Source organism: Propithecus coquereli, unplaced genomic scaffold (genome assembly GCF_000956105.1).
Source record: "Propithecus coquereli isolate 6110/MARCELLA unplaced genomic scaffold, Pcoq_1.0 Scaffold720, whole genome shotgun sequence".
NCBI lineage: Eukaryota > Metazoa > Chordata > Mammalia > Primates > Indriidae > Propithecus > Propithecus coquereli.
In genome coordinates this window covers 504,132-522,340 of record NW_012153286.1, presented here as the reverse complement: position 1 = coordinate 522,340, position 18,209 = coordinate 504,132, and the positions used below count along the sequence as shown (strand labels likewise).

General features: G+C 37.4%; 1 protein-coding gene across 1 annotated transcript in view; it reads right to left on the bottom strand.

The window, feature by feature from the left end:
- Positions 1-18,209, bottom strand: part of F8 (coagulation factor VIII, procoagulant component) — a 184,996-nt gene that overhangs the window by 130,614 nt on the left and 36,173 nt on the right. The window contains exons 5-9 of the mRNA XM_012661588.1: positions 17,090-17,158; positions 15,389-15,505; positions 3,758-3,979; positions 964-1,225; positions 509-680 (exon numbers count right to left, since the gene is read on the bottom strand). Of these exons, the coding sequence (XP_012517042.1) occupies positions 509-680; positions 964-1,225; positions 3,758-3,979; positions 15,389-15,505; positions 17,090-17,158 (842 nt within the window). The remainder of the gene's footprint in view (positions 1-508; positions 681-963; positions 1,226-3,757; positions 3,980-15,388; positions 15,506-17,089; positions 17,159-18,209) is intronic.

The following is an 18,209-nucleotide window of genomic DNA, read 5'->3' as shown; positions in this document are numbered from 1 at the left end:
TTTAAGAAACAATGGTGATATAGCACCTCTTGTATACTCCTGGAAAGCGCTGGAACACATTCCTCTAAGCGAGATATCCCAAGAATGGAAAAACAAGCACCACATGTACTCACCATCAAATTGGTATTAGCTGATCAACATTTAAGTGCACATATAGGAATAACATTTATTGGATGTTGGGCAACGGGGGCGGGGAGGAGGGGACGGGCATACGCACAAACAATGAGCGCGATGCACACCTCGGGGGTAATGGACACACTTGAAGCTCGGACTTGGGGGGGAGGGAGGGCAAGGGCATCATACGTAACCTAATCATCTGTACCCCCATAATGTGCTGAAATAAAAAAAATTTTAAAAAAGAATGTATAATCAGCATTTATTTGTATAACATTTATAATTTTTAAAAGATCATATCCATTGGAGATGAGGCTGAATTATGAAGTATTTTGGAAACTCAAAACCTTCCAGACGTCTTCTTACCTGACCTTAGATCTTTTCCATAACTTACCAACAATGTGTCTCCAACTTCCCCATAAAGTAAAGGTCCCAGTATTCCTGATTCATACTGAATAGCTTCACGAGTCTTAAAGGTTTCATCGGTGTATGCCATAAATCGAACTTTTTTGTACTTCCTACCAATCCTCTGAGGACCATTGTTCAAATATTGACTTTTATAACTTCTGTATGAAAGACAAAAAGATGAGAGGTTGGAGTGGAAATTTCTACATAGGTTCAAACCCAACTCTAAAACAGCTGATATGATTAATCCAGGCAAGGAGCAAGAAAAATACAAGCATCTCCGATGGTTAGCTGTTAGTCTCCAAATATGTCAACACCCTTGCCATTTGATTCCATACCTGTACCTAACCCTAAACATGGCTTAAGGATTTGTTGGTTTGAATAACTGGGAAGAACCTTTTGAGTATGGCAAAGAGATAGTGCCAAGAGTCAAAAGGGTATTACCTATCATCAGGGGTGAGGACTGAGGGAGCATAGTCCCAGTCCTCTTCTTCAGCAGCAATGTAATGTACCCAAGTTTTAGGATGTTTTTTGGCTACCGAGCGAATTTGAATAAAGGAAGGAGAGTTGTCATCATCAAATTTGAACACATCCATTTCAGAATCAGCAAGATCATTGTCATAATCTTCCTCTTCTTCATTGTTTTTCATCCGTAATTGGGGTTCTTCTGGGCAGCTATCTACTTTGACATAAGCTTCCATGCCATCTGGAGTCAGACAAACCAAACAATATCAGACTCACACAAAAATTTCCTGCCTTAACTTCTATGACTTTTTTCTCTTTTATTAGGCCCTCAGTGCTCTCTCCTAAGCGATCCCCACTCCACACCAATATCCTTTCTTGGAACTCTTCTTTATGTATTACCTGGTACTTGCTAGTTTCTTCCTCTGGTCTTTGCGCTCACCATTACCCTTCTTCCTGACTCTCCTCCACATATGTTTTACTTCTTTTTCAAAACTTATTCTTTTGCTCTTATAATACATATGAGTATTTCCCTTATGGAACTGGCTTTGAGCCTATCACTCACCCACACCCAAATTATAAACAAGGAGACCTGAGGAACTGCATATTCTCAGCCAGAGAAGCTCCCCATTCCCACAGTCACCTGACGATTTCTATATTTACTCAATCGGATTATAATACAGATCATTTATTTAACAATAGCTCATCAGGAAAAATGTTAGCGTAGATATAAATTTTAAGATATACTCTAAGTTTGTGAAAATATGAAGAAATACAACTTAAAATAAAGGAGATATGTATTTTAGGGGCATATCTGCCTGTGATTAGTTGTAAACCCTGTGGCAAGTTTGTTTAAAATTCTTAGTCTCATCTTTATGCTTTATAAAATATGGATATTAATAATCCCTACCTATTTATACCATAGGGCTATTTTGAATATCAAATACTTCTAAGAAGGGAGACCTGTTTACTAGATTATGGGGAACAGGACATCTCAAGATAAAAGGTTTTGTTTGAGGTCCAATAAGATAAAACATTTTTCTGAAAAATGAGGATTAAAATCAGTGGTGAGAATCTATCAAAAGGATAGAACAAAATAAAACAAAACAAAAAATAAACTCCTCTTAAACTGAATCAGGCTCAAACTGGGTAATGATCAATCTGTATTCAAGGAAATGACCTATTCCTCTGTGTCTGCAGGATTTTGTTTGTGCATCAGCTTCCTGTTACTCACCCGATATGACTGTTTGTCCCCTAATGTCTTGTCAAAATCCTGTAAATATTATGTAACATAATGGAAAAAGAGGTTTCTATTCTTAATCACTACAGAGGACTATAAACAAGGTCACCGATATAACGTAAGGGGAAAAATGGTGGCTCTTGCCATGGAAGATCAAGTCTCTTTTCTAAAGCAAATGAAGAACCTGAAGAGAGGGTTAATATGAGAGCAATAGGAACAAAGAAGTGCTGTTCAACATGACAGATTAGGGTCTCCCTAACATTTTTAACCAACAACCCTTTCTATGGTTTGAATGTTTGTCCCCTCCAAAAGTCATGTTGAAATTTAATTTCCATTGTGACAGTATTGAGAGGGGAACATTTAGGACATGTTTAGGTCATGAGGGTTTCACTCTCATGAATGGACTAATGCTGTTATCTTGGAAATGGGTTCGTGGGAGTGGGTTCTTTACTGTGGGAGTGGATTTGCCCCCTCTCGCTCTCTCTCTCACCCTGTCTTTGCCCTTTCGCCATGTAATGCCTTCCACCTGCAGCAAGAAGGCCTTTGTTAGATGCTGGCACCTTGATATTGAACTTCCCAGCCTCCAGAATTGTGAGCCAATAAATTTCTGTCCATTAAAAATTACTCAGTCTGTGGAATTATGTTATAGCAGCACAAACTGATTAAGGCAGTCCTCAAAGGCCACAGTAGAGGAGTAAAGAGGGTTATTAGTTTAATATAAGTAAGAGTTTGCAGAGTAAGTACACAAGAAGAAAAATGGGGATAAAATAATGATGCAATCTGAATTTGCCCAACTAGTAGCTACAAATGAAGTCACATTAACAATAAATTGAAACTAGGTATCATTGTCCCTACTTGCTTACACAGGACTTTTGACCCTTTGCAAAGTAGTCAGGTAGTGCTTGAAAACCTCATGTGGTACCCCACATATCCTAACGAGCTTCCAATCCCATGTTGCTTCACCTAAAATCTACCTCTTGACATGTCCCAAGTTTCCCAGGTGTCTCTCCTCCAGGTGTCTGGTATCTCACGTTGAGCACTACAATATACTTTCATATTTGCATTTACTGCTCTGGGCATCACTAGTTATATACTGGAGCCCTTATGGTTACAACCTAGCCAGTGATCTTTTTTCCATTTCACTAGATTTCTCTTCATAAAACACCTCTTCAGCTACAATCTTCAGTCCCTGTCTCCACAGTATTGAAGCCTAGTTAATGAGATCAGGCTGGAAAATCAATGACATACTGTCTTCCCCATTTTCCCTACCTGATTCATCCCTAAACCACTTCTTCTCCCTCTATCACAGGCATTTAACTAAAAATCCATCAGTACTACTAATACTCAAGCCCTCTTATACTCAAGGTAAAATCTTTACTCTGGAAGGCAGCAATTAGGGGATCTCAATTGAGGTCTAACATAGTAACAGTATGCCACCCTCTGCAACACACTATATTCATATACACTGTCCACTAAATTTCACTAAAAGTAGAACTTGATATTTGTGACACTCATTTTTAAGATCCAACATATTACCATGTTGGTGGGAAGAGATATGGCAAAACAGTAGAAACTGTCCAAGGTCCATCAAGAGTGTCTGAGCAGTAAGGAAAGTTATTGGTGAGATTTCCAAGGAGGCCTGGCGATGGTTCCTCACAAGAAATGTGTGACCCTCGAGGAATATTGAGTGAACTTCAGGAGTGGTGCCCATTCCAATCACATGCCAATACACTGATTTCCTGTGGCACCCAATCAGACCTGTAAAGCAGGAATAAGATAGCTATGGGCTAAGAAGTAGAGAATTTGAAATGGAAAACACTTGCTAGGACAGGACAGACAAATTGACTTACACATTTTATCATTACCTTGACTTGTAAACAAACTTACCAAGGGCATTGGGGTACTATCAAACCAATAGCTCTTGCCAAGATCACCAATCACCACATGCTTCTAAATCCAATGGACATTTTTCAGTCTTCATCTGCACCTGTTGACTGTTCATTCCTTCTTGAAACTCTCTCCTCCCTTGGCTTCTGTGCCAACATCTCTCTAAGTTTTGTTCCCCTACTGTTCAGACTGCTCCTTCTTCTGTCTCCTTTCATGACCTCTCCTGGAACTCCAGACTCAGGCATCCCATCACCTTCTCAATATCTCTATGTGGATATATCATAAAACCTACGTGTCCCAAACCAAATTTACAATCTTCATCACTTCATGCTCTTCCAGAGTTCCTCATCTCAGTAAATGGCACCATCCTGCATTGAGTTATGCAAGTGAGAGTTATCCTTATCACCATTCTCACCTCCAATAGCCAATCTAACTCCAACCATGGCAATATGATTAATAACAGCTAATATTTATTGAGCATTTGTTTTATGTCATGCACTGTCCAAAGATTTTACAAGTATTAACTCATTCATTCCTTATAACAGCTCTATGAATGTAGAAACTACTATTGTCATTCCTCTCTTATAGGAGAGGAAACTGATGCCCAGAGAGGTTAATTAACTGGCTCAGGATTTTTTTTTATTTCAGCATATTATGAGGGTACAGACGTTTAGGTTACGCATGTTGCCCTTGTCCCCCCAACTCAGAGCTTCAAGCGTGTCCATCCCCCAGATGGTGCGCATTGCACTCATTATCTATGCATATACCCATCCCCTCTTCCCCCCTCCCACCTGCCTGACACCCAATAAATGTTTTTCTTATATGTGCACTTAGGTGTTGATCAGTGAAACCAATTTGCTGGTGAGTACATGTGGTGCTTATTTTTCCATTCTTGAGATACTTCACTTAGTAGAATGCGTTCCAGCTCTATCCAGGAGAATACAAGAGGTGCTATATCACCATTGTTTCTTGTAGCTGAATAGTACTCCATGGTATACAAATATGACATTTTATTAATCTACTCATGTATTGATGGGCACTTGGGTTGTTTCCACATCTTTGCAATTGTGAATTGTGCTGCTATAAACATTCGAGTGCAGGTGTCTTTTTTATAGAGTGTCTTTTTTATAGAGTGTCTTTTGTTCTTTTGGGTAGATGCCCAGTAATGGAATTGCTGGATCAAATGGTACTTCTACTTGTATCTCTTTAAGGTATCTCCATATTGCTTTCCACGTAGGTTGTACTTGTTTGCAGTCCCACCATCAGTGTATGAGTGTTCCTATCTCTCCGCATCCATGCCAACATTTACTGTTTTCGGACTTTTTGATAAAGGCCAGTCTCACTGGAGATAAGTGATATCTCATTGTGGTTTTGATTAGCATTTCCCTGATGATTAGAGATGTTGAGCATTTTTTCATATGTTTTTTGGCCATTATTCTGTCTTCTTTTGAAAAGTTTCTGTTCATGTCCTTTGCCCACTTTTTGATAGGGTTGTTTGATTTTTTATTGTTGATTTTTTAAAGTTCTAGATAGATTCTAGTTAACAGCCCTTTATCGGATTTGTAGCATGCAAAAATTTTCTCCCATTCTGTAGGTCGCCTGTTTTCTCTTGTGACAGTTTCTTTGGCTGTGCAGAAGCTTTTTAATTTGATCAGGTCCCATTTATTTATTTTGGTTGTTGCTGTGATTGCCTTTGGGGTCTTCTTCATAAATTCTTTGCTTAGGCCAATGTCCAGAAGAGTATTTCCAACGTTTTCCTCTAGAATTCTAATAGTTTCACTCCTTAGGTTTAAGTCTGTTACCTAGCGTGAGTTGATTTTTGTGAGAGGTGAAAGGTGTGGATCCTGGTTCAGTCTTCTACATGTGGCTATCCAGTTTTCCCAGCACCATTTATTGAATAAGGATTCTTTTCCCCAGTGTATGTTTTTGTCTGCTTTGTGAAAGATTAGATGGCTATATGAGGATGGTTTTATATCTGGGTTCTCAGTTCTGTTCCACTGGTCAGTGACTCTGTTCATGTGCCAGTACCAAGCTGATTTGATTACTACAGCCTTGTAGTATAGTTTGAAGTCTCGTAAATTGACACTTCCCATTTTGTTTTTATTGCCTAGAATTGCTTTTGCTATACGGAGTCTTCTCTGGTTCCATATGAAGCGTAAAATTAATTTTTCTACATCTGTGAAGAATGATGTTGGTATTTTAATAGGGATTGCATTGAATCTGTAGATCACTTTGGGTAGTATAGACATTTTAACAATGTTGATTCTGCTGACCCACGAGCACGGTATGGTTTTCCACCTGTTTACGTCCTCTGCTATTTCCTTCCTCAGTGTTTCATAGTTTTCCCTATAGAGATCTTTTACTTCCTTAGTTAAATATATTCCTAGGTACTTTATTTTCTTTGTTGCTATTGTGAAGGGAATTGAGTCTTTGATTTGGTTCTTGGTATGACTGCTATTGGCGTATATGAAAGCCTCTGATTTGTGTGTATTCATTTTGTATCCTGAGACTTTACTGAATTCATTTATAAACTCCAGGAGTCTCTTGGTTGAATCCTTGGGGTTTTCTAAATATAATATCATATCATCAGAAAAGATGTTTTGAGGGTACAAACATTATGGTTACATTTTATGTCTTTGTCTCACCCAAGCGAGGGTTAGAGGCATGCCCTTCCCCTCTACAATGCTCCCCGTGTCCTTTAGTTGTGGGTTTACTCCCCCATCCCCCTAACCCCTGGAGAATATTACTGCCATGTAAGCACCCTAGTGTTCATCAGTTAGTACCAATTTGATTGCGAGTACAAGTAGAGCCCATTCTTCCGATCTTGTCATACCTCACTTCGGATAATGGGCTTAAGTTCAATCCAGGAAAATATAAGAGGTGCTAGATCATTGTCGTTTCTTATGATTGAGTAATATTCCATTGTACACATATACCAAATTTTAATGATCCACTCATGAATTGACGGGCACTTTGGTTGTTTCCACATCCTTGCAATAGTGAATTGTGCTGCCATAAACATTTGGGTGCAGATGTCTTTATTATAGAATGTCTTTTGCTCTTTTGAGTAGATGCCTAATAGTGCTATTGCTGGATCAAATGGTATTTCTATTTTGAGCTCTTTGAGGTGTCTCCAAATTCTTTTCCACAAAGGTTGCACTAATTTGCAGTCCCACCAGCAGTATAAGAGTGTTCCTGTCTCTCCACATCCTCACCAGCATTTGTTGTTTGGGGATTTTTTGATAGAGGCCAGTCTCACTGGGGTTAGGTGATATCTCATTGTGGTTTTGATTTGCATTTCCCTAATGATTAGAGATGTTGAGCATTTTTTATATGTTTTCTGGCCATTATTCTGTCTTCTTTTGAAAAGTTTCTGTTCATTTCCTTTGGCCATTTGTTGATGGGGTTGTTTGATTTTTTCTTGTTGATTTTTTAAAGTTCTAGATAGATTCTTGTTATCAGCCCTTTATTGGATGTGTAGAGAGCAAGTATTTTCTCCCATTCTGTAGGCGGTCTATTCACTCTAATGATAGTTTCCTTGGCCATGCAAAAGGTTTTTAATTTGATCAGATCCCATTTATTTATTTTTGTTGCTGCAGTGATTGCTTTGGGCGTCTTCTTCCAGAATTCCTTGCCCACGCCGATGTCTGAAAGGGTCTAAATATCTAGGAATATATTTAACCAAAGATGGCTCAGGATTTGAACCCAAGCAGCCATAATTCTGATCCCACACTGTGAACTATGAGGGCACAGATATCTCCTATTTTGGTTCTTAAAGCTTTCAAATATATCTATTTTTCTCCATCATTACTACTACTGCCATCTTAATCCAAGCTATCATTATCTCTTATCTGAACCACTGATATAGCTTCTTTACAAGTCTCCCCACATTTGGTCATATTCCCCTCTAACCCTTTCACCCATAAGGAAACTGATGTAATATTTTTACAATTCAGCCTAAAATCCTTCAGTGGCTGTCATTCCACATAGAATAAAGTCCAAACTCTCTACTAAGGACTAGAAGGCCCTAATTGGTTTAATTCCTGGTATCTCTCCAATCTCATCTCACATTGTCTCATTTCCCTATTCTTGATCCTATTTCAAAGTTCAGTTCAACTTGGCATGTCCTCAGCAAAGCCTCCTCTGATTCCCCAGTCTAGGTCAGACTGCTTTATTATATGTTCACTTAGAATTATGTAATTTTCCTTCAGAACAATGCTCAGCTTATAATTTTGCATTTATTATTATGATTATTTGATTGCTATCTCTCTCTACTATAAGCTATGTGAGAGCAGGGACTTGTACATTTTTAAATTTAATTTCTTTTGTAATTCTAAAATTATACATATTCATTATGGAATTATTGGAAAATACAGAAAAGAATTAAGAAAGAAAATATCCCTAATCTTCCTTCATTATTTTCTTGGGTTGAAGAATCTCCCCAATTCCTCTTTAAATTACTACTTCTACTATGGCTTCTAAGGCCTTCCATTTCTGAAAATGTCTTTTTTCTTCCCATAAAATTGATTATACATTCTAGGTTCAAAATAATTTTTACCTTAGATCTTTTAAGATCCTTTGCTCCATTATATTGTAATTCTAATTCCAATTCTTTTGCATTCTGACCTGTTTCTCCAAGGAGAAGCTTTAAGTATGTTCTCTTTGTGCTCTGCAATGCCACAATGATAATTGGGGAGTGGGTGTCTTTGTTTATCCTGATGAGCAATTTTATTCTTTAAAACTTTTTTATTGATACATAATAATTGTACATAGTCGTGGGGTAAAATGCGATGTTTCAATACATGTATATACAGTTTAATGACCAAATCGGGGTAACTAGCATATCCATCACCTTAAACATTTATCATTTCTTTGTTGTGAGAACATTTAAAATCCTCTCTTCTAGCTATTTGAGATATGCTATGCATTATTGTCAACTATAGTCACCCTGATGTGCAATAGAGCACCAGAACTTATTCTTGCCATTTAAATGTAACATTGTACCCATTGACCACCCTCTCCCCATCACCTCCCACCCCCATTCTCCCCAGTCTCTGGTAACCACTATTCTATTCTCAACTTCTATGAGATCAAATTTTTTAGATTCCACTTATGAATGAAATCGTGCAGTATTTATCTTTCTCTGTCTGGCTTATTTCACTTAACATAATGTCTTTCAAGCTCATCCATGTCTCAAATGACAGGATTTTGTCTTTTTTATGGATGAATGGTATTCCATTTTTTTTTTTTTTTATCCATTCATCCGTTGATGGACATTTAGGTGGATTCTTTATCTTGGCTATTGTGAGTAGTGCTGCAATAAACCTAGCAGTGTGGATACCTCTTGGACATGCTGATTTCATTTCCTTTGTATATATATACCCAGTAATGGGATTACTGGATCACGTGGTAGTTCTATTTGTAGTTTTCTGAGGAATCTTCATGCTCTTTTCCATAGTGGATGTACTAATTTACATTCCCACCAACACTGTATGAGGAGTGTTGAAGTTTCCTACAATTATTGTGTTGCTGTTTATTCATTTTATTGGGTCTAGTAGTGTTTGTTCTATAAATCTAGGGGCTCCAGTGTTAGGTATATATGTGTGTGTGTGTCTGTGTGTGTGTGTGTGTGTGTGTGTGATTACTATATCTTCTTGTTGAATTGATACCATTATCATTATATAATGACAAGCTTTGTCTTTTTTTACTGTTGTTGATTTAAAGTCTTTTAATCTGATATAAGAATAGCTTCATTATTTGATCTTTTGTATTTTTTCATTCTCTATTTTGATTATTTTTGCTCTGATCTTTATTATTTATTTTCTTATACTAATTTTGGGTTTGGTTTGTTCTTGTTTTTCTAGTTCTATGAGATGCATCATTAGGTTTTTTTGTTTTTGTCTTTGTTTTTGAGACAAAGTCTCACTGTGTTGCCCGGGGTAGAGTGCCGTGGCATCAGCCTAGCTCACAGCAACCTCACACTCCTGGGCTCAAGCCATCCTTCTGCCTCAGCCTCCCGAGTAGCTGGGACTACAGGCATGCGCCACCATGCCCGGCTAATTTTTTCCATATATTTTTAGTTGTCTGATTAATTTCTTTCTATTTTTAGTAGAGACGGGGTCTCGCTCTTGCTCAGGCTGGTTTCGAACTCCTGAGCTCAAACAATCCGCCCGCCTCGGCCTCCCAGTCATTAGGTTTTTTATTTGAGTTCTTTCTCCTTTTTTTGTGATATAGGTTTTTCTTGGTATAAACTTTTCTCTAAGGATTGCTTTTGTTATATCCCATAAGTTTTGGTATGTTGTGTTTCTATTTTCATTTGTCTCAAGAAATTTTTAAATTTCTCTTTTAATTTCTTCACTGACCCATTGGCTGTTTAAGAGTATGTTGCTTAATTTCCATGTATTTGTACAGCTTCCAAAGTTCTTCCTATTGTTGATTTCTAGTTTTATTCCATGGTTGTCAAAAAAGATACTTCAGTTTTTCTGAATTATTTAAGACTTGTTCTGTCACCTAACATATGATTTATCCTAGAGAATGTTCCATGCGCAGTTCAGAAGAAGGTGAATTCTGCAGCTGTTGGGTGGAATGTTCTGTAAATGTCTGAAGTGAAGTTCATATCTGATGTTTCTTTGTTATTTTCTGTCTTGATGATCTGTCCATTGGTGAAAGTGAAATATTGAAGTCCCTACTAATATTTTATTGCTGCCTATCTCTCCCTTTAGATCTATTAATGTTTGCTTTATATATTTAGGAGCTTCAATGTTTGGGGTGTATATATATATATATAATATATATATATATAATATATATATATGATATGTCCTCTTGTTGTATCAACTTCTTTATCATTTGACTCTTGTTATAGTTTTTGACTTAAAGTATATTTTATCAGATGTAAGTATAGCTACTTCTGCTTTCTCTTGGGTTCCATTTGCATAGAATCTTTTTTCATCCATTCACTTTCAGCCTATGTTTGTCCTTACAGGTGAAAGAATATCTGTCAGAAAACATATATATTTTGAACTTGTTATTTTATCCATTCAGCTACTCTCTATTTTTTAGTTGGAGGATTTAATGCATTTATATTCAAGTTAATTATTGATAGGCAAGAACTTGGTACTGCCATATTTTTACTTGTTTTATAGTTATTTTTATAGATGCTTTGTTTCTTCCTCTTTTACTTTGTGGTTAAGTGATTTTCTCTATCAGTATGTTTGTATTCCTTGTTTTTTTATTTTTAGTGTATCTATTAAAGGTTTTTGCTTTGTGGTTACCATGAAGCTTACCCAAAACATCTTATGGTTACAATAGGTTATTTTGAGCTAATAACAACTTAATTTTGATCACGAGAAAAAGAAAAAAAACCCGTTACACTTTAACTCCATTACTCTTTCACGCTTTATGTTTTATGTCATGATTTATATATTCTTATATTGCTTATCCTTTAACAAATTATTGCAGCTTTTTATTATTTTTATTTACTTTTGTCTTTTAATCTTCCTACTAAAGATATAAGAAGTTTATGTCCCACAATTATCATGTTAGAGTATTCTGAATTTGTCTGGATACTTACTTTTACCTGTTGTTTTTATACTATTGGATGTTTTTGCGTTACTCAATAGGATCCTTTTCTTTCAATTGAAGAATTCCCTTTAGTGTTTCCAGTAAAACAGGTCTGGTTGTAATGAATTCCCTCAGCTTTTGTTTGTCTGGCAATGTCTTTATCTCTCCTTCATTTTTGAAGGATAGCATTGCTGGGTACAGTATTCTTGGTTGCAAGATATTTTTTTTTTCCCTTCAGCACTTTGAGTATATACTCCTACTCTCTCTTGGTCTGTAGGGTTTCTGCTGAGAAGTCTGTTGCCAGGCATGTTAGAATTCCCTTATATGTAATTTGCTTCTTTTCTCTTCCCTGTTTCAGGATCCTCTCTTTGTCTTTTGGGTTGAATCTCATTGGTGATCTTTGACCTTCCTGTATCTGGATATTTGTATCTTCCCCAGATTTGGAAAGCTTTCTGCTATTATAGAAAGAGACCTCTGAATAATCTTTCTACACTTTTGTCATTCTCTAGCCGCTCTTGAATGTCAACGACATATAAATTTACTCTTTAGATGGTGTCCCATATATCCCATAAGTTTTCTTCATTACTTCTCATTATTTCTTTTTTCTTCTCTGACCGTATATTTTTTTATAAACTGTCTTTGAGCTTGCCGATTCTTTCTTCTGCTTGATCATCTCCACTGCTGATGCATTTTTCATTTTGTTTATTATCATTTTCAGTTCCAGGACTTCTGTTTAATTTTTTATTATTTAAAATTCTCTGATAAATGTCTGAATTGTTTCTCTGTGTTTTCTCGAAGTTCATTGGGTTTTCTTAAAACAGCTATTTTGTATTCTTTGGCTGCCAGATCATTCATCTGCATATCTTTAGGATTAGTTACTGGTAGCTTGTTTTGTTCATTTGGTGAGGTCATCTATCTTAGGCTATTCTTATTCTTTGTAGATGTGCATCTCTGGCTACACATTGAAGAATTGGGTATTTTTTCCAGTCTTTGCAGTCTGGCTTTGTGATTGTTCTATTTCAGTGGGCTTCTTTAGAAATTGAGTGGGCTGGCTGTTGTATTCCATTTCATCACAAGAGGGCGCCCTAAGCCCAGGTTAGACTCAAGTCTCGTGCTGGTTCTGCTGCTAATGCAGTGTCCAACTTGGATGGGCCTGTGGGAGAACCAGAGATGGCACACAGGCCATGTGGGAGAGCCGACCAGGCCCTCAAGTCTGGAGGATCTGTGAACCACGCTGTGGGAAGCATGGTGCCCATAAACAGCCTCTCTGGTGCACCATCTCCTCTGGCAGAAGTGGTGAGCCACCACCAAGTTCCCCATGCTGGTAGCCACTAGTCCCACCCCCTCTCTTTGTAGCTGGCCTTGAGTGGTTCAACCCAGTTGCTACTTGTAGTCCTCTCCATGGACTGATGCAGAAGTGTATTTCCTGTGGAGGGACCTGGTATGGTGGTGAAGCCGAATGTCTGCCTCCAGATCACGTTTTTCCAGTGTAGAAATCGTGAATCCAGGGGGATTTCCCACATTTGGTACTGTAATGGCTTGAGGGGAAGGGCCTCAGTCATAAAGAACCAATCCCCTTACCATCCAACTACAGTTTTAACTCACCTTCATGGTCCAAAAGGGCTTCATAGTCTCACTAGTGTGTTCAGGTTTTCCTAGCTCTTGTGAAGGTAATTTCATGCATGGATAGTTCAATTTGATGTTTCTAAGGGGAGGTAATTGCTGAAGAGTCCTATTCTGCCATCTTGGTCCACCCATCATACACTATTTAAATTAGACATCTAGAAATGGAGGGCTAGAAAGAAGACAATAGAAGCCACAGCCCCTCTCCTCAAGCTTTGTCCAGTAGAACACAGTGTCCCTATAATTTAGGGGCCAGCAACCTTTTTTGATGAACAGTAAATGGAAAAGATGCATAGGGAGAGGTATGTGGGAAGAGGTTCAGGGCTTCCATGACCTCTCTGGGTACATCACCCTTCAGGAACCTCCATGTGTTCAGCTATTTGCAAGCTCCAGAAGGGCAATTTTAATATGATAATATGTTAATTCTTAACATTTTCTTCTATTGTTTCTTTGATTTTTAAATCTGTTTTAAAACATATAGTTCACCCTTGAATGATTTGAACTGCATTGGTCCACTGATATTCAGATTTTTTCCAATAAATATATTGGAAAAATTTTTGGAGATTTGCAACAATTTGAAAAAATCCAGACAAACTCTGTAGTCTAGAAATATTGAAAAAATTAAGAAAAAGTTAGGTATTTCATGAATGCAAACTCTATATGTAGATACTAGGCTATTTTATCACATACTATCATAAAATATACACAAATCTATTATAAAAGTTAAAATGTATCAAAACTCAAGCACAAAAACCTTTACAGACTGTAGATGGTGCCATTCCCAGTTGAGAGAAATGTAAACAAATGTAAAGATGCAGTATTAAGTTATAACTGCATAAAATATACTGTAATACATACTATACTACTGTAATAATTTTGTAGCCACCTGCTATTGCTATTGCAGTGAGCTCAAGTGTTACATTCATCCACTTAAAATGCCATGTGATGCTAATCATATCTGCATGAGCATTTCATCTGTCCATCAAATTGAGTATCACAGCAATAAGTGATCTTTCACAGTTCTTGCATATTTTTCATTGTGTTTTGTGCAATATCATGAGCCTTGAATAACCCATATGAAGTGCCACTAGTGATGCTGGAGGTGCACCCAAGAAGTAAAGAAAAGTCATGACATTAGAAGAAAAAGCTGAATTGATTGATATCTACCATAGATTAAGGTCTGCAGTTGCAGGTGTCCTCCATTTTAGACAGATGATTCATCTTATAAATAGACGACATAAACTCACGGTATTGATAAATACAGTACAGTACTGTAAATCTGTTTTCTCTTCCTTATGATTTTCTTAATAACATTTTCTTTTCTCTAGCTCAATTTATTATAAGAATACAATATATATACATATAACATATAAAATATATATTACTCAACTATTTATGTTATCAATAAGGTTCCCAGTCAACAGTAGGCTATCAGTAATTGAGTTTTTGGGGGGTCAAAGTTATACACAGATTTTTTACTGTGCAGGAGTTCAGCATTTCTAACCCAAACACTGTTCAAGGGTCCATTGTATTCTCAATCTCTTTTTCTTTTTTTCTTTAACTTTGCAGGAGATTTTCTGTATTCTTCCTACCTCCTATTGAGTTTGTATTTTGACAATCATATTTCTAATTTTTATGAGGATGTTCTTGCTCTGATTGTTTCTTTTTGATGGAATCCTTTGTTACTTTATTACTGTAGTATCTTCTTGAATGTTTATGAAAATACTAATTAAAGCTTTTGACAAGTTCTGTTCTGAGCATTATGTCTTTTTCTTCTGTGATTATTATTTTCTTTGTTTATCTTTGCTTATCCCTAGTATATATCAGGCTCTTCTTAAATGTTGGTTAATCCTCATTTGCCTGCTTATATTTAAGCAAAAGGAAAGAGAAATCTGACTGTGAGCTCTATATTTATGGGCAGGCCTTCATTTTCAGGTGAATGAAAGAGGAATCAACCACTATACTTTAAGATCTCCAGCGGCCAGAATTCAGTGGACTTTTCTCTGGGATGCAGAGCTGCTTGAGAACTAAGGAAGAGAGCTCTGGTGCTGAATTTAGAAAACCCTGCGGATTGCTGATCAGGTGTGTACATACCTGGCAGAGATCTGTTTATATAGCCATTGACTGTGTGCATTTTAGGCCAGGCCCCAGCGGATGCAGTATCTGTATCTTGCATTAAAGGATCCTTTGTTTCTGAGTGCCAACTTTTCCCTGATGAGAGAGGAGGCAAAGATAGAGCCAGCTAATCATCTGTCTCATGAGTGACCCTCCCTTTCTCCTTCCCTTCCTCCTTTAGGACAAAGATTGCTCAAACTGTAAGCACTTTTGTCAGCAAAGTAGGCACAGATGACTTCTCTTCTAAAAGTCAGTGAGAGGGAGAGAAAAGACAATTACCAAAAGGCAGACATTTCTTGCTCAAACTGATTATCTCTCCCTATATTTGTCCATGACAATAAATAGGAAGGGATAATGACAAATGACAACTAGTAGAAGGAAGAATGTTGGTTAGTTTGAGCCATGAAGATTTAATTCTATTTATTAGGTAATTTATTTAAAAGAAAGCATATGAAAATCACCCTAGGAATAGGGCTTCTGTCAGTCCCCATCTCTGTCATGATTGCTTCATCCAACCTAGTAGTTGTGAAACTCCATAAACCTGAAAACTTCCCAGCCTCCTCTCTGAAGTTAGTAAGAGCTAAAGTACTAGAGATACTAATGGACAGTGGCTTCTTGAAGTTACCCCTTTGTGTGATGGACTGGCAGCTAATGCTAAAACTTTCTGAAGCACCCAGCATTTAGAAAATTCTTACAAGTTCCTTTACCCATTCATTCATTCAAACACATTTACTGAGCACTACTGAGTATAGGCAGTAATTATGAAGAAGACGACACAGCCTCTGTCTTCAAGGTGCTTACACTCTAGCTTGAATAGACAGATAAGCTGATGATTATAATAAAGAGTGAAGAGTGATATAATAAAGATAAGAATAGAATGTTATAGGAGCAGAGAGGAGAAGGAACTTCACTTTGCTTGAAGGGAAAAGGACATGAGGTCAAAGATGATAAACATTAAATAAATAGAGTAGACAATAAATGACATAGTGTGATAAGGAGTAAGGTCAAGATGCTGTGGAAATATATAAAGCAAGCATCTAACACAGGCTGGAGGTCATCCTGAGAGAAGAAATTAAGTAGAGGGCATTAAGGAGAGGGAGAGCTGAAGTCGGTCAGACTTAAAGGAAAAGGAGACTACTCAGGAGAGAGGTAATGGGGGCTTCAATTAAAAAGATGGCAGTCTGGATGGATAAGAAGGATGAGAAGACAGTTATGATGTGATCATTATTGATTATATGTGATTATATAGGAGGAGGAGGAGGCAGAAGTACTAAGCTGCTTAAGTGAAATCACTTAATCCTCACAACAATCCTATGAAGAAAGTACTATTATTTCGATTTTAGATTTGAGCAAACTGAGACACAGAGAGGTTAAGTAACTTGCCAAAGGTTTCATACTTAGTAAGAGATAAAGATAAGAGAAAGTATTTAGAAAGTACAGCCAAAAGTCTTTGTTCATGGATTTAATGATGGGAATGAGGCCAACCTGCTACCAACTTCTCTATCTTCTTACCTCATAGCTTCCAATGGAACTTAGGTCACATTTTTGGGGGCAGGGAATTCATTTTCAACCCCATCTCCACCATTTCTGAATAGTTTATATCTTCCTATAATTACCTCCTGTGAATATTAGCAGAGGATTCCTTTCAGGAGTCCAAAATTCAGATTGAAGCTCACTAACCTTCATCGAATACAGCAAAAAGTAGTACAAATTCGTGCAAAGTCTGTGTCCTTTCCTTGGCCAGACTCCCTGAAAAAGAAGTGAGAGCATTTATCTTCTATTTAAAATCCCAGTGGAGTAATAAAATGTGGTATATGTATACCATGGAGTACTACTCAGCTACAAGAAACAATGGTGATATAGCACCTCTTGTATTCTCCTGGATAGAGCTGGAACGCATTCTACTAAGTGAAGTATCTCAAGAATGGAAAAATAGGCACCACATGTACTCACCAGTAAACTGGTTTCACTGATCAACACCTAAGTGCACATATAAGAAAAACATTTATTGGGTGTCAGGCAGGTGGGAGGGGGAGGAGGGGATGGGTATATGCATACATAATGAGTGCGATGCGCACCATCTGGGGGATGGACACGCTTGAAGCTCTGACTTGGGGGGGGAGGGCAACACACATAACCTAAACATCTGTACCCCCATAATATGCTGAAATAAAAAAAAAAGAAAGAAAAATGGTGAACTAATACCCCTTGTACTATCCTGGACGGAGCTGGAGCCCTTTCTTCTAAGTGAAGTATCACAAGAATGGAAAAACAAGCACCACATGTACTCACCATTAAATTGGTACTAATCGATCAACACTAATGTGCACATATGGAAGTAACATTCACAGGGCGTCGGGCAGATGGGAGGGGGTGGAGGGGATGGGTATATTCACACCTAATGGGTGTGGTGCCCAATGTCTAGGGGTTGGGCATGCTTGTAGCTCTGACTCGGGCGGTGCAAAGACAATATAGGTAACCAAAGCATTTGCACCCCCATAATATTCTGAGATAAAAATAATAAAATATAAAAAATAAAAATAAAATAAAATCCCATCATAGGAAATTGCCACTAGGAGGAGACATTTCTTCATCAACTACTTGAGGGTAAGAACAAATGTCCTTTGTCATTAATTGTGTCTATGAAACTGGACTCAATATATGAGAGATCATACTTCCAACTGAAACTATTCCAAACTACAAACCCTTCTGGTCTTTTCCACCTCCCCCTCTTTTTTAAAAAATCACATTCATTGTCATCATTCAGAAAGGGTATGATGGTTCATGTTCATACATGAAC